The sequence below is a fragment of the Adiantum capillus-veneris genome, chromosome 3 (assembly GCF_014529385.1).
Source record: "Adiantum capillus-veneris isolate H3 chromosome 3, ASM1452938v2, whole genome shotgun sequence".
Classification (NCBI taxonomy): Eukaryota; Viridiplantae; Streptophyta; class Polypodiopsida; order Polypodiales; family Pteridaceae; genus Adiantum; species Adiantum capillus-veneris.
This window is the reverse complement of record NC_140933.1, coordinates 85,743,677-85,756,756: the sequence shown is the minus strand read 5'-3', so window position 1 is coordinate 85,756,756 and position 13,080 is coordinate 85,743,677. Positions and strand designations below refer to the sequence as shown.

The window sequence follows — 13,080 nt, the reverse complement described above, 5'->3', positions numbered from 1 at the left end:
GTTACTGTGCCCAAGGTGAATGCAACCATGTTTGCAGAAGGCGTATAAGTTGTTGTAGATATTGCGACTTGGCACAAACACATTGGTCATGTAAACTTGCAAAGGTGAAGGCGATGCAAACTAAAGAGATGCTTATAGGTTTGCCAACCTTTAAAGTTGCTAAAATGCTAGAAAATTTGTGAGGCTTGTCAGTTTGGAAAGCAGTCAAAAGCATCATTTCCTCATGACAAGCATGTAAACAAAAATGCATTGGACTTAGTACAAAGGAAGGTATGTATCTACTTCATGAAGCAGAAAGTGAGGTGTTTATGCACTTTCAAAATTTCAAGCTTTTGGTTGAAAAGCAGGCTGGGAAACATATAAAGTGCCTGAAGTTAGACGTAGGGGGGAATATTTATCCAATGAGTTCAATGGTTTTCTAAAAAGGCATGAAATTTCGAGGTGGTTTTAATGTAGGTATACTCCGCAGGAAAACGGTGTTGCTGAGCGAAAGAATAGGCACATAGCAGTAGTTGCTAGAGCATCAATGAACGAGCAGAACATGTCTCATTGTTATTGGGCTGAGGTTGTTGCCACATGTGTTTACATCATGAACATGAACTCTACTGTTGTGGTACATGATATTACACCTCAAGAGAAGTTATGTGGTGAAAAACTAGGTGTATGAGATTTTAAAGCATTCGGATGTATTGCAAAAAAATGTGTGTGTGCATTGAATATTCCCTCAAGCAGAAAGGGTATAAATGCTACAATTCTATCACAAGTAAAGTTAGGGTGAGCAAAGTTGTTGTTTTTTATGAAATAGCACGTCGGTATGATGATGTGAAGGATGACTTACGGGTTGATGTAAGAGAAAATGTGGCATTAGAAGATACAAGTGCACAATCACACGTTTTGAGTGGGTTGCAAGGGTCATCTAGTGCAAGTTATGGTGAAAATCCATGGAATGGCAGGTTTCTCGTGTAAAAGCCATGAATTGTAAGAGAAAATATGGCAATAGTAAATACAAGTGCACAGTCATATGTTTTGAGTAGGCCGCAAGGGTCACCTAGTGCAAGTTATGGTGAAAAGCCATGGAATAGCAGGTTTCTTGTGTTTATCATGAGCCACGTAATTGTCATAAGTCAACCTTTGCACAACAATTCTTACTCTCTCAGACTTGCATGGTCGAGGATCACTTCCAAGTGACTTATTCCCTACTTGCATCCTTCTTGCACTCGAAGTCCTCATCCAAACTTCGCTCAAAACCACTACGGTCACCATCATCATGACCAACACTCAAATTTGGTAGCTTAGGGGCATCATCAATTTTTCTTTCCTTTTTCTTGATACAATTGACGAGGTAGCAAGACTCCTTCTATCACCCTAGGTTGTTAGCGGCCAATAATTCTTGTAAAAACATAGTTTTGAATTGTGCCCAAGTGATGGAGCAAAATTTGAGGCTTATCCATCATGCCTTAGAGCGAACGAGAATGAGATCTCATTGTCGGGCTATAAATAGGGGCTTGCTTCTTCACATTGGCTCGACTACTCGCGTATTTTGACGTGTGTGGCTTCACCCTTGAACTTTGGTCATGCTCATTGTAGCTCTAGGTCAGTGTTGGCCAACTGTGCGTAGCACTATTTGCTTGTAGACACTAAGTTATCTTTGTATATGCGCACTAAGAAATATTGCTTCTTGTTGTGTGCCCTAAGCTTCACCTTCCTCTCCAAGCTTTATGTGTGCATTCTTGCAACCCCAATTTCAATAATTAAAGGTTGAGAGATCATTGGTTAGTTGTATGTGAACTCGATAGCAATGTTTAGTTTTGCTATTGAAACGCTTATAATCACATGTATTAAAATACTTCGTGGTTTTTAAAGCTAAAGCCATTTAAGAGTTCTAAAAGCTGAAGTCATACTCGAAGAATTCCTTTACTTTGTGAAGTTCAATGAAGTTCACAACATGAGGACAGAATTATGATGCACAAAAGTACCAATGCCATTGGCATGAACATTGCTTGCATTGAAGAATGAAAATTTTTGATTTTGTGAAACGAGAAAGTATTGCGTAGGCAGCATTGCCATTTGCAAGTGCTGGCATTTGCAGGTTGCAAATTTTGTTCGAGGAGGGCCTGCCCTAGGGCTCGTGCTCAAGATCTACAACAAATTTGCAAAGAACCTGCGGGGTGGGTTGAGTCGCGAATCGAACCTACTACCTGTGCAGAGATCCCGAATGGCGGGAAAGCGCCAGAAATTGGAAGTGATCCGTCGTCCGCAAACTTGTAAAGTCGAAGAAGAAGAGGAAGAGCATGCAGCAGAAATTGGTGCTATCTATGCTATCCCTCGGCAGGAGGAGGCGGAGGAGGAGGACGAAGAAGATGGGGCTGATGAAAAGCTTGACGAAGACGAAGACGAGGAAGGTGACGACACGGCTCAGAAGGCCTCCTCTGCTGCTCTTTCCACCTCGCTTGTTGCCTCCCCTGTTTACCCCAATGCAGTCAAATGGTCCGAGGACAACCTTATTGCTGTTGCGACCTCACAGCTCATCACTATCCTGGTAATTCTTTTCTCTTCGTCCTTGCTTATGTTGATATGTTCACGGAAAGCTCAACCATGGACAATGCACATCATGCACTTTCTCAGCAAGCCTTACAAGTTTTGAATGTCCTAATGACACCCCATCATTGTGAACTTTCCAAGTGCCAAACACTGCTAGTGTGCACCACTACACCCTTCTCCACATGGACTTGCTGTCTTGGTTGAACTTGGCTAGGGGTATTCAGGATGCATACCCGCTTTGAATCTTGTTTATAATGTTTGGATTCAACATCTACACGATCTTTATATTGAGAAGATCTAGGAGTGCGCGGGGGACAGGAAGAGAACACTTCTGCACCCCTTTGCACCCAACAATGGCAGGTATTAAACATAGATAGTCTGAGTTATTTGGACCGTCTTGCAGCATACCTCCGTTGTAATCCTCCATTTGCATATTGCTTTTGTATGCTTACCATGAGCTATATGTGAGTCATGCATCTTTTTGTAGGAGATAGGAGATAGGAGATGAATGTGAGAGAGAGAGAGAGAGAGAGAGAGAGAGAGAGAGAGAGAGAGAGAGAGAGAGAGGGGGGGGGGGGGGGGGGGAAGAAGTTTTAAGGTTTTAGGATACTATCCCAAGAGACCTTAAAGATCAACTCGACGAGGAGAGTTGAACTCAAGACCTCTTATTCAAGAGGAAAAACCACACTTGGGTGATAGAAAGGTTTTACCATTTTACTCTTTTTATTAGCGCGCACCCCCCACGTCGTAGGAAACTATCCCCAGAGACCTTAAAGATCTACTCGACGAGGAGAGTTGAACTCAAGCCTTGTTAATTAAGAGGGAAATGGCATAACCAATCTACCACACTTGGGTGATAGAAAGGTTATACCATTTTCCTCTTTTTATTAGCCCGCGCGCACACAGGCACATATAGCCTATTTATATGAAGTACAAACTCCTTCCAGTATATAGGAGTGGCATGTTGCTATTTCTTTGGTATAATTAGCTGGGGACTGTTGGCCTGGAAACCTTTGGTAAATAAAAGGCTTGAATTCACTAGGTGAATTTCTAAAATGATATTAGTCGATGGAATATTAATGGTACCTAACCTTTAGAAGTTAATTGGGGTAATGAGGTTTTGGGCGGGTTGCCTGGCTCTATAAACTTTATCCTCGTCTGCTTAAATGTTACGGTGGCTCGCCTTGGCGGATCTACGCTACAACGCTCTGTAAGCGCTCTCTCTCTCTCCCTCTCTACGAGGCGGCGGCGTTGTATCTTCTCCCTCATGAAGTTGGGCTCGTCATACTGCTCTGAAGGAATGTGGCTACGGGATTGTGAGGGTTTTACCCGCAAAGGGTGTATCGTTAAGTGGTCAGCTCTATGGCAAAAGGCAAAGATAAGCAGGCTATTGTGGAGCTGGCGGCTCCGACTCAATCTCAGGTGACTCATGGCATTGTTATGGGACTATTCGAATTGTTTGGATGTGTTGTGATTCACTTGTTGATATAGTAATATTCCTCACGTATATGCCGGAATATGCACATGGATGGCAATTTCTACTGAACCTTTTGTATCTACGGCACTGGTTTTTTTACTCGCCTTTTGAGTCTAGGAAATACTTTCAATTTATGAATGACTTATCATAAGGATGTATTTGAGCACCCTTTTGGTGTCTGTGACATTGGTTTTGTAATTACCTTTTGAGTTTAGGGTTATATGTCAATGTATATCTACAGACTTGTCACAGGCATGTATATGAAAAAAGCATTGAAAGGTTGTACCCTCTTTCAATACTGGATAATGGTTGCCTTGAATTTCTTTTTTAGCTAAAAAGTAATGATAGAAGTTTCTTTAATACTCGGTGAATGACCCTAAATGGTAGGATTGGCCTACTTGTGGGGTGTAAGACAAACGGCCTAGTATATTTTGTTGAGGCTGCCGCGATGGTTATTCTACTGATGATGTGCCTTTGGGGTTTGTTATCGAGCTTACCTTTCTTGCTTAGATATGGTCTATGCCGTTGTAGTGTTGTGTATATAGATCTTTGGCAAAATTGCTCAATTGGCTGAATCTGGTTATGAATGGTTGGTTGTGAATAGGGTTAAGAGTACTTGTGGCCGAATATGGTAGATATGGTTGTAAATGGTTAACTTAGGGCTACTCATAAGGCCGTAGTTGGTTGTTTATTGCATCGATGTTAAGGGCCTTGGCGGCACACTCCCCTGGCTTTTGGAACAAATGAGGAACTATGTAATATCCCATCTATATGTATTATGATTAAGGGGATTAGGCACTCATACTTACTACCTTACATGTCGTTTTCGACTCCATCTAGGGAGGTGTAGGACTTACTTACTAACATCTCTTTATGTTACAGGTGACTCCAAAGTATAAATTGACTACATGTATGAGCATTGTCACTGACCCATAAAAAATAGTCGCAATTAATGCCAAACTTTGTAAAGTCACGAAACAGGTATATGTGGCCCACTTCGAGGTTAAATTGCCTCATAAAACTCGTCTCCGGCCTTATCTCATGAGAGCTTGCAAAGCTAAAGGGACTCCAAATGGTTTCCCTCTTTGCAAATGAAACCATCTTTGAATATATGATTAGCTTTACCTTTCTTATTATTTGTCTTTGAAAGCAATCTAGTTGGGTGACATCTATAACATGTGGGATATCCATGCATCACTTGCATACGATGCCAATGCTAACTAAATGTTGTGTTGTTTCCATGGGTGCAGGTGAGGGTTACCTTCTTAACTATGGTTTTCAAAGTTCCTTGGCTTGAAGATGGCGGATTTATATATCTTTAGGCTCTTGATTCTCTTGTACTTGTGTATAAAGACTGTTCTGTACTATGAATGGGAATTATACTACCTTGTCATTGACATAGTTTCTGGTGTCTTTTGTAATTTGAAAGGATTCTTTGGTGTTTATGTTATATTGTTACTGGAACATACATACCTACACACCCATACACACACATGTCACACGTCCCTCTCTCCCTCGAGAAGAGTATTTTAACCTCGTAGGAAACTATCCCAAGAGACATTAAAGATCTATCCGACTAGGAGAGTTGAACTCAAGACCCGTTATTTGTGTGACAGAGAGAGAGTGTGAGGATTAGTGGTGCTAATCCTATAATTAAGACTCAAAACTTCATACTTAAAATCAAACTGAGACTCAAGAGACTGAATGTGTGTTTGATCGATTGAATGAATGTTTGAAAACTGAGTACAATAGGCTCCTTATATAAGTGACGAAGAGACACAAATGAAAAGACACGTCTTATGGTGAAGAGGCGTGACTTTAGAGTAAAGACACATCCTTTCAGCGAAGAGCTGTAGCCATTGGGCGAAGAGTCGCACCCATAGAGCGAAGGGGTGTGACCAGTCGTCGAAGGATTGTGGCTTTTGTCGAAGAGGCGTGGCTCTTGAGCGAAGGGTCATGACCATCCAAGCGTAGGGGTTCTCCTTGGCATGGCACTTTGCGTATCTGCAACTAGGAGTAGATGTAATATTGCAACAGTCACAATCGTGGAGAGAGAGAGAGAGAGAGAGAGAGAGAGAGAGAGAGAGAGAGAGAGAGAGAGAGAGAGAGAGAGAGAGAGAGAGAGAGAGAGAGAGAGAGAGAGAGAGAGAGAGACCCTACCGCATGCACTTGCGGTTGCTTGCGGGAACCGTCTTCCTTGTTGGTGTTTTGGTTCTTTTGCCACAACCCTCCGTTCCATTGACAAATGGCTCCACTTGCTTCTTCCAACGTAGGTGCCACCTCTTGAAAGGCCTCCCAAGTCCCGCTTCAACCAAGACTATAGTGACCCTTGCAAGCATCGGAGCCCTACATCGAGACGCGCTTGGTGGTCCTCCTAGTGACATTTCGTTCACATGTTGGTGTTGGTGGCCCTTTGATATCGGTCATTAAGTGTAAGGTGCAGCGGATGTGAATGTTTAACTTTGCTCAAGATGAGTGCTCCGAACTGTGCTCAAGGTTCCTTTTACTTAGGAAGGGAGAGCCGTCCGTTCCTTTAGTGAGAGAGTGCAAATGATCACAAACAAAGTGGCAAACACTGTGAATGAAGGTGGTGAGACTGAGAGATAGAGAGAGAAGAATACGACACCAGAATGTTGTCAAACCCTCCTCCGAAGGCCCCACTCTCTATGGCGAGAGTGGTCTACTATTGATTGCTCAAATCTCTACAATGCAATGGACTTGCCGACGATGTAGACGATGATGAGGAGGACGACGAGATGGGCTGAAATTTGAAAACGCTAATGGTTGAAATTTGCGAATCTTTATCTGCTGAATTCTGACTCTATGTCGGTGACAACGGTGATGACAATGATGCAATGACGACGTGCTGAAAACGCAGATGTTGAAATCTGCGTTTTCTGGGCTGAATCTGCAGACCTTGCTTGATCTAATTGTGCGGCGAGGATTTTCTGCGGGAAGGTGAGAACTGCGAGGTTTGGGGGCTGCGGTGCCGAGTCTAGACACTGAAAACTGAAAACGCTGATGTAGAGAGTGGTTTTACGTCGGAAATCTGTAAAAACGCTATGCTTAAAATCTGGTCCAAAAACGCTATGGCTGAAACTGTATCTGTTGCAAAAACGCCACTGGAACTTCTGTCTTGCTGTCGTTAGGGGATCTGCAAATGCAAAACACTGGCTGATCTGCAATGCTGAAACGCTGGGCTTTGTCTTGGCTAAAAACACTAGGTTTGCTGCCCGGGGAGTTCTTGCTGAGAAGGTGCACTGCTGGACGTCTGGTCCCTGCTGCCTCTTCTGCCAGAAAGTGCAAGCGCTAGGCTTTCTTGTATACATGCTTGTCAAAATTGCCCTACCCAGTTTCCCAACAAAAGTCACTTAAAAATAATAAGTGAAAAATGGCTAAAATAGGGAAAATAGGTTTTTTGCACTTTAAAATGCTCCTGATAGAATCTGATGGTAATCTGATGATCATGCTATGTGCAACTAGAGGATATGCATCTACTCTAAGTGCTTGGGCATGCACGGTCTGCGAACAGACTCACAAAGGTGCCAGAACACTTCTTAGGCTAGAATGATTGAACCCTTGTTATGAAGTAGCTTGTCCACATGCACATAGGGTTAGATGTGCACGTGACATCCCCTCCTTTTTAGGTATTGGTACCGATCTGCATGGCTTCCTTGTAGGCTGCCAACATCTCTGGATAATCTTTGAAAAACTCTTTATCAACCCACACTGCTTCGTAAGTTCCTCGATCCTTGAACTTCAAAAAGTATTGTTTCACTTGCTTCTTTGAACCATGGCGAAACCGATGCAACAACACTTGCTCCGGCTCCATGACTTCAGCTTCATCGATGATCCCTGGTTCTTCTTCCAAAATGTCCTTTGAAGGTGTTCCCTGAAACACTTCAATCAAGAAACATGGAAAACGTTGTGCATTGATCATGAGTTAGGCAATTGCAATTTCATTGAAACCTCATTTATCTTTCTAATGACAGGAAATGAACCATACATTCAAAAAGACAACTTTGGACACTTCTTTCCAACTTGCTTAAGACGTTGCTTCATGATTCTTAAATACACCAAATCCCCTTCCTTGATCGAAACTTCCTGATGATGCTTATTAGCCTGTCGTGAGTAAGACTTTTGAGCTTTGCTTAGCCAAAGCTTCACACTCTCAGAAATCTCATCCAACGACTGACTTTCAGCATTGGCATTATGCATTTGACTGACCGAGTGAGTCAAAAGTGCCTGGGATGGACGGCCAAAAGCTGCCTTATACTGAGTTCGACCAATAGCAGAGGAAAAAGAGTGATTCAAAATAGCCTAAACCAATGGGAGATAGAGCTCCCAATGAGACTGTTGATCATGTACATACGACTTTAAAATATCAAAAGCCAACTGATTGTAAATCTCTGTCTGACCATCTGACTTTGGATGAAAAGCAGATGAAAAATTCAACTTAGTGCCAAAATTTTCAAAGAGTGCACGCTAAAAATTGGACGAGAACTTAACATCCCTATCTGAAACAATCGCTTTTGGCAAACCACAGAGGGGGTACCAATGCTTTATGAACAACCGTGTTGCATCTTGTGCGGTGAATGTGGCCTTACAAGGAAGTAACTTGCAAAACATATTGAAACGATCAACAATTGTCAAACATTGAGTGTTTCTTGAATGCAAACCAGGTGGAAGGTTAGTCTCAAAATCCATGGAAATATCTTTGAAAAGGTCCATCGGGAATAGGCAGTGGAAGCAAGAGGCCTTGTTGCTTACCCCGAAGAGCTTTTATCTTTTGACATATAGTGCACTGTGTGACATAACGAAACACATCTTTTCGCATTTTAGGCCAATAAAAGTATCTTTCTATTTTTTCCAAAGTGGTGTTCATTCCCCTGGGACCTATGCCCACCCATAATAGAGTCATGTGCATCATGCAATATGGTTGCTGTGAGAAAGGGCAACACACATAGATGTTGACAAAATACAACAAACCATAACGAATGAAATAGTTGTTTGGCCCTTAGGAAGCAAGAGCGTGCAACCATTGCTTACCAAACTCGGAATCCGCATATTGGTTTTTCATGCTGTCGAAAGACACACCCTGAAGAGAAACTGTGGATCTTGACTCAAGAGCCAGGTCTGTCCTTTGCGACTAAACACATCTGCAACAGGGTTAACTTTTCCAAGCACATACTCAATCAAACCTCCAAATTGCTCAAAAAATTGTGACCACTGTGCTTGGCGATCACTCCAATGTGCACTAGGCATAGACTGGAGCCACTGAGGGCTTGGTGATCTCTGCGAACTGTAAACTCTTTACCATAAAGGAAATGCTTCCAATGCTTAAGAGAGTGAATGACAGACAAAAGTTCTTTATCATAAACTGAATAGTTCTTTTCTGTACTATTGAGCTTTCAACTAAGGAAAGCTACTGGACGACCATGCTGTTGAAGCACAGCGCCTATGGCGACATTGCTCGCATCCGTCTATACCTTAAAGGGGTCATCCCAAGAGGCAAGGATAAGACACGGCGCTTCTGTGACCGCAACCTTGAGAGCTGCAAAAGCCTCAATGGTTGCCTCAGGTAAATTCACACGCTGACGGCGAGGCGAGTCTTTACCCTTTTCAAAACATTAGACATAGGTGCGGCAATGCGTGCAAAATTCTCTATGTGCGAACTATATGCTTGACATAAACCAAGAAAAGAACGCACATCATATGCAGTCTTTGGCAAATCCCAATTATATACCTGTTCCACCTTCACGGGGTCTAGCTTGACGCCTTCTGTAGAAATGATATAACCGAGATAAGTAACTTCAGTGAGAAAAAACTCAGATTTCTTCGCTGCAATGTACAACTGACACTCATTCAAACGGGTCAATATTCTTTTTACATCATTTTCATGTTATTCCCACGATGTAGAAAAAATGAGAATATCATCTAGAAAGATGAACACACATACACCAAACATATCGCCAAAACGGCCTACCATGAGACGGTTAAATCATAGTTACATGGGACGGCTGGTCGGAGTGGGGATTAGGGTCGAGACGGCAAAAGTCAAGAAGCGGGGACGGGGTCGGAACGGCAAAAAAAAGAAGAGTTTTTTTTGCATTTTTTGACCTACACACATGCCACACACATAGAGCATCACTTTGACCACAAATTCACACTACATAGACCAAAGAGCACGAGTCATATAGGCGCAAATGTGCTAATAAAACATCGATGGATACAAAATGAAAAGTGCATGCCACAAGGGCTCAAAATGGACAAGCCTCAAGGATAACAAAAAGTACAAAGGGCTAGGTAACTCTAGAGGAGTAGACTCTAGACTCGAGAGTAATCAATCAACAATGATCATCAAACTCCGGAAGTGCTTGCCTGCTGAATCTCCATATCGTCGTTGTAGTCGAGGTCGTTAGCGACATATGAGGCCTCACGAGGCTCGCATTGAGGCTCGAAGTCCTCATCTAGCTTCTCCAAAAGTGTCTCGGCCATAGATGGATTCTCTTGTGCCATCTCTCACTCAGTGAAGGGATCTGCCTTGTGTGTGACGCTCTTAGCAAGCATGCGCAAGTTAACGCTCACAAACACCAAATCATTGGCCCTCTAGACCCCAAGGCGATTCCTCTTCTTAGAGGCAATGTGGCTGTACACATTCCATAGTTACTCCAAGTAACTAGTGGTACATGCTTGGCTAAGGACAGGAACAGCCAAGCGCTGCAAATGTGGGCCATCTCCTCCATAGTCCTCCCACCACAAAACTGAGCCAATCTTGTTGCGATCAACCTGTGCATCTACATATCCATAGGAGCCCTTCTTTTGCCTGTAGTTGAGTAGCTCGTCTCTAATCTTGCGCCTAATGTCACTGCTAGGCTCAAGGCACTCCAATGCAAGCCGCCATCCTTTGCTCACCTCCTTGTCGGTCTCTCGACACCTTCCCTGTCAAGCACATAAACTGCCGCATGAAGTGGAGAGTAGTATCCATTCCACCTCGACTCACACAAGCCATGAATCTCCGCATACTGAACAGGATCAGGCACAAGCTTCTCAAGTGTCTCTATCATCCGATTCATGGCTTCGTAGACTTTGCCGATGCATGGCTGCAAGCCATCCACAACTTGAAGTAGGTGTAGAATAGGCTTGATCATGGCGTCAAGAGTCTTCACCTCCTCCCACCAAGCGGCGTCGTCGGCCCATTCTAGGCATTTCAATCCTGTTGCTGATGTAGACTCCGGCATGGCTTGGAACTCATCACTGAGAAAGAGGCCCCCTAAGGCTCCGCCACATGTAGACAAGCGGCCTAGCATAAGCCAATTGAATGCAAATCTTGTCTCTAAATATTTGAGCAAGGACAAGTGGCTCCTCTTTAGAACTCATGGCGCACTTTTTGATGGTTGAGCACAAAGGAGACAATTCGAGAGGCGTCACCAATGGTGGGTGAAATCCATGACAAGTTTCTTATGTCCTTGAGGAGGTTATTGAGGCAATGTGCCATGCAAAATGTGATATGGATGTTGGAATATATGCCCTCAATGATAACCCCGGCTGCCCTATGCCTCTCCATTTGCAACCATACAAAGGACATTCTCCGGGCCAATGATCTCTCTGGTGCTTGTCCACTCCGTAGCAAGCATCTCCGCGGCCTTGCCACTGTCGGATGCATCATGTGACTCCACAAAGTACACCCTCCCCCGAGAGCAGGCCACCACTCCGTGGATGGACCGCTTGCGGGTGTTGCTCCATCCATTTACAAGGAGAGAGACGCCATTGGTCTGCCATAAATCCTTTGTTGCTTGGGCCGTTTGCTCCACGACAAGCTTCTCTTTGTCAAGGAGGGTGGTGCGAAGCCTCTCCGATGAAGGTGGCACATAAGAGGAGCCATATCCCCTATTTTCGTAACCATGGTTCGAAAGTATGGAGACCTATCCACACAAAATAGAGCATCTTGTGTTAGTACGGAGAGTCGAGAGTCAAGACCCCATAATGAATACAAAATGGGAGATTGCAATGTGCATATACCAAGGGAAACTCACCGCGAAGCATGAAATCCAATGTGGTTGTGAAAAAAGAGTCGGGCAACCGACCTATCCACCTCTTCCTTCAATTGAGGATTCCAATTTTTGTTGAGGGTGCTTTGGCGATGCACAACGGAAGAGGACGGTGTAGATGCATTTGTCTTGAACGCTTGAGAGGTGGAGTCAAGGTTGGCTTCCCTTTGCTCTTGCGGTGTCGCCGTGGTGGAGGGATCAACGGCAACAAAACGGCCCCTCTTGGCCGCTTCTGCGACCTCATACACCGTGAGCTTCTCAAGAAGCCCCAACCTCTTCTTGGGAGATACTCGAGGACAAAACTTCACCTCGTAACCGGGTTCATGAAGAAGATGGGCTCGCACTTTGTTTGCACCACCCGTTCTCTTGTACGGGCATAGCTTGCACGTCCATGGTCTGGCACCGCCACCTTTACCATGCGTGGTAGAGTCGACTTCATCCCACGACGAACATGTTTGCATGGCGGGCCTCCTTCGAGAAGAGCGGGCTTGAGAAGTGGAGTTAGCTTGAGATGACATGATGGTGGAGAGAGAGTAGAGCTAAGAGGAGAGCTTTTGTGGAGAGAGTAGAGGAGAGCTTCAAAGTTGAGAGGGTAGAAGAGGGAGAGAGTGGGTAGAGAGACTCAAGGGTAGAGCTTGAGTCTTGAGCTCCCGTAGGACCTAGGTAGATTGTAGACGGCGTAGAGTCTAGATAGTAGACAATAGAGAGGAGAGCCTTCATTGAACTTGATAGAAGATGAGACCCAAGGGTGCTTTTATAGGCTCCCAAGGGCCAAAGCCCCCCAAAAAAGTAGATGTTTGTTGCTATTGTCCGTTAAAAACGGTCCTTTTTTTTAGTTTTAAAAAATTGCCCTTTCCCGGCCGTCCCCGGTACGGTTGGCTGCGTTCTCGCTGGCCGGATGAAAATCCGGCCGTTCCCAGCCTTCCCACTCTGTCCCCGGCCCGGTTACGTCCGTTTTGCGTCCCTAAGCCCCGTCCCCTCCGTCCCGTGTAACTATGCTAGAGAGAGCGC

At 44.2% G+C, this 13,080-nt stretch overlaps 1 protein-coding gene and 1 pseudogene across 4 annotated transcripts in view; one reads left to right on the top strand and one right to left on the bottom strand.

Annotated features, from left to right (window-relative positions):
- Positions 1 to 1,967: 1,967 nt before the first annotated feature.
- LOC147461233 (uncharacterized) overlaps positions 1,968 to 13,080 on the top strand; it is a 139,096-nt gene continuing 127,983 nt past the window's right edge. Inside the window, exon 1 of one of the 4 annotated variants that reach the window (XM_086508833.1) lies at positions 1,968 to 2,539. In XM_086508833.1, the coding sequence (XP_086364959.1) occupies positions 2,216 to 2,539 (324 nt within the window). In that variant the 5' untranslated portion in view covers positions 1,968 to 2,215. The remainder of the gene's footprint in view (positions 2,540 to 13,080) is intronic. The other 3 variants (XM_086508832.1, XM_086508836.1, XM_086508835.1) reach the window with 3 other exon arrangements.
- Positions 10,176 to 12,587, bottom strand: LOC147461235 (uncharacterized; annotated as a pseudogene).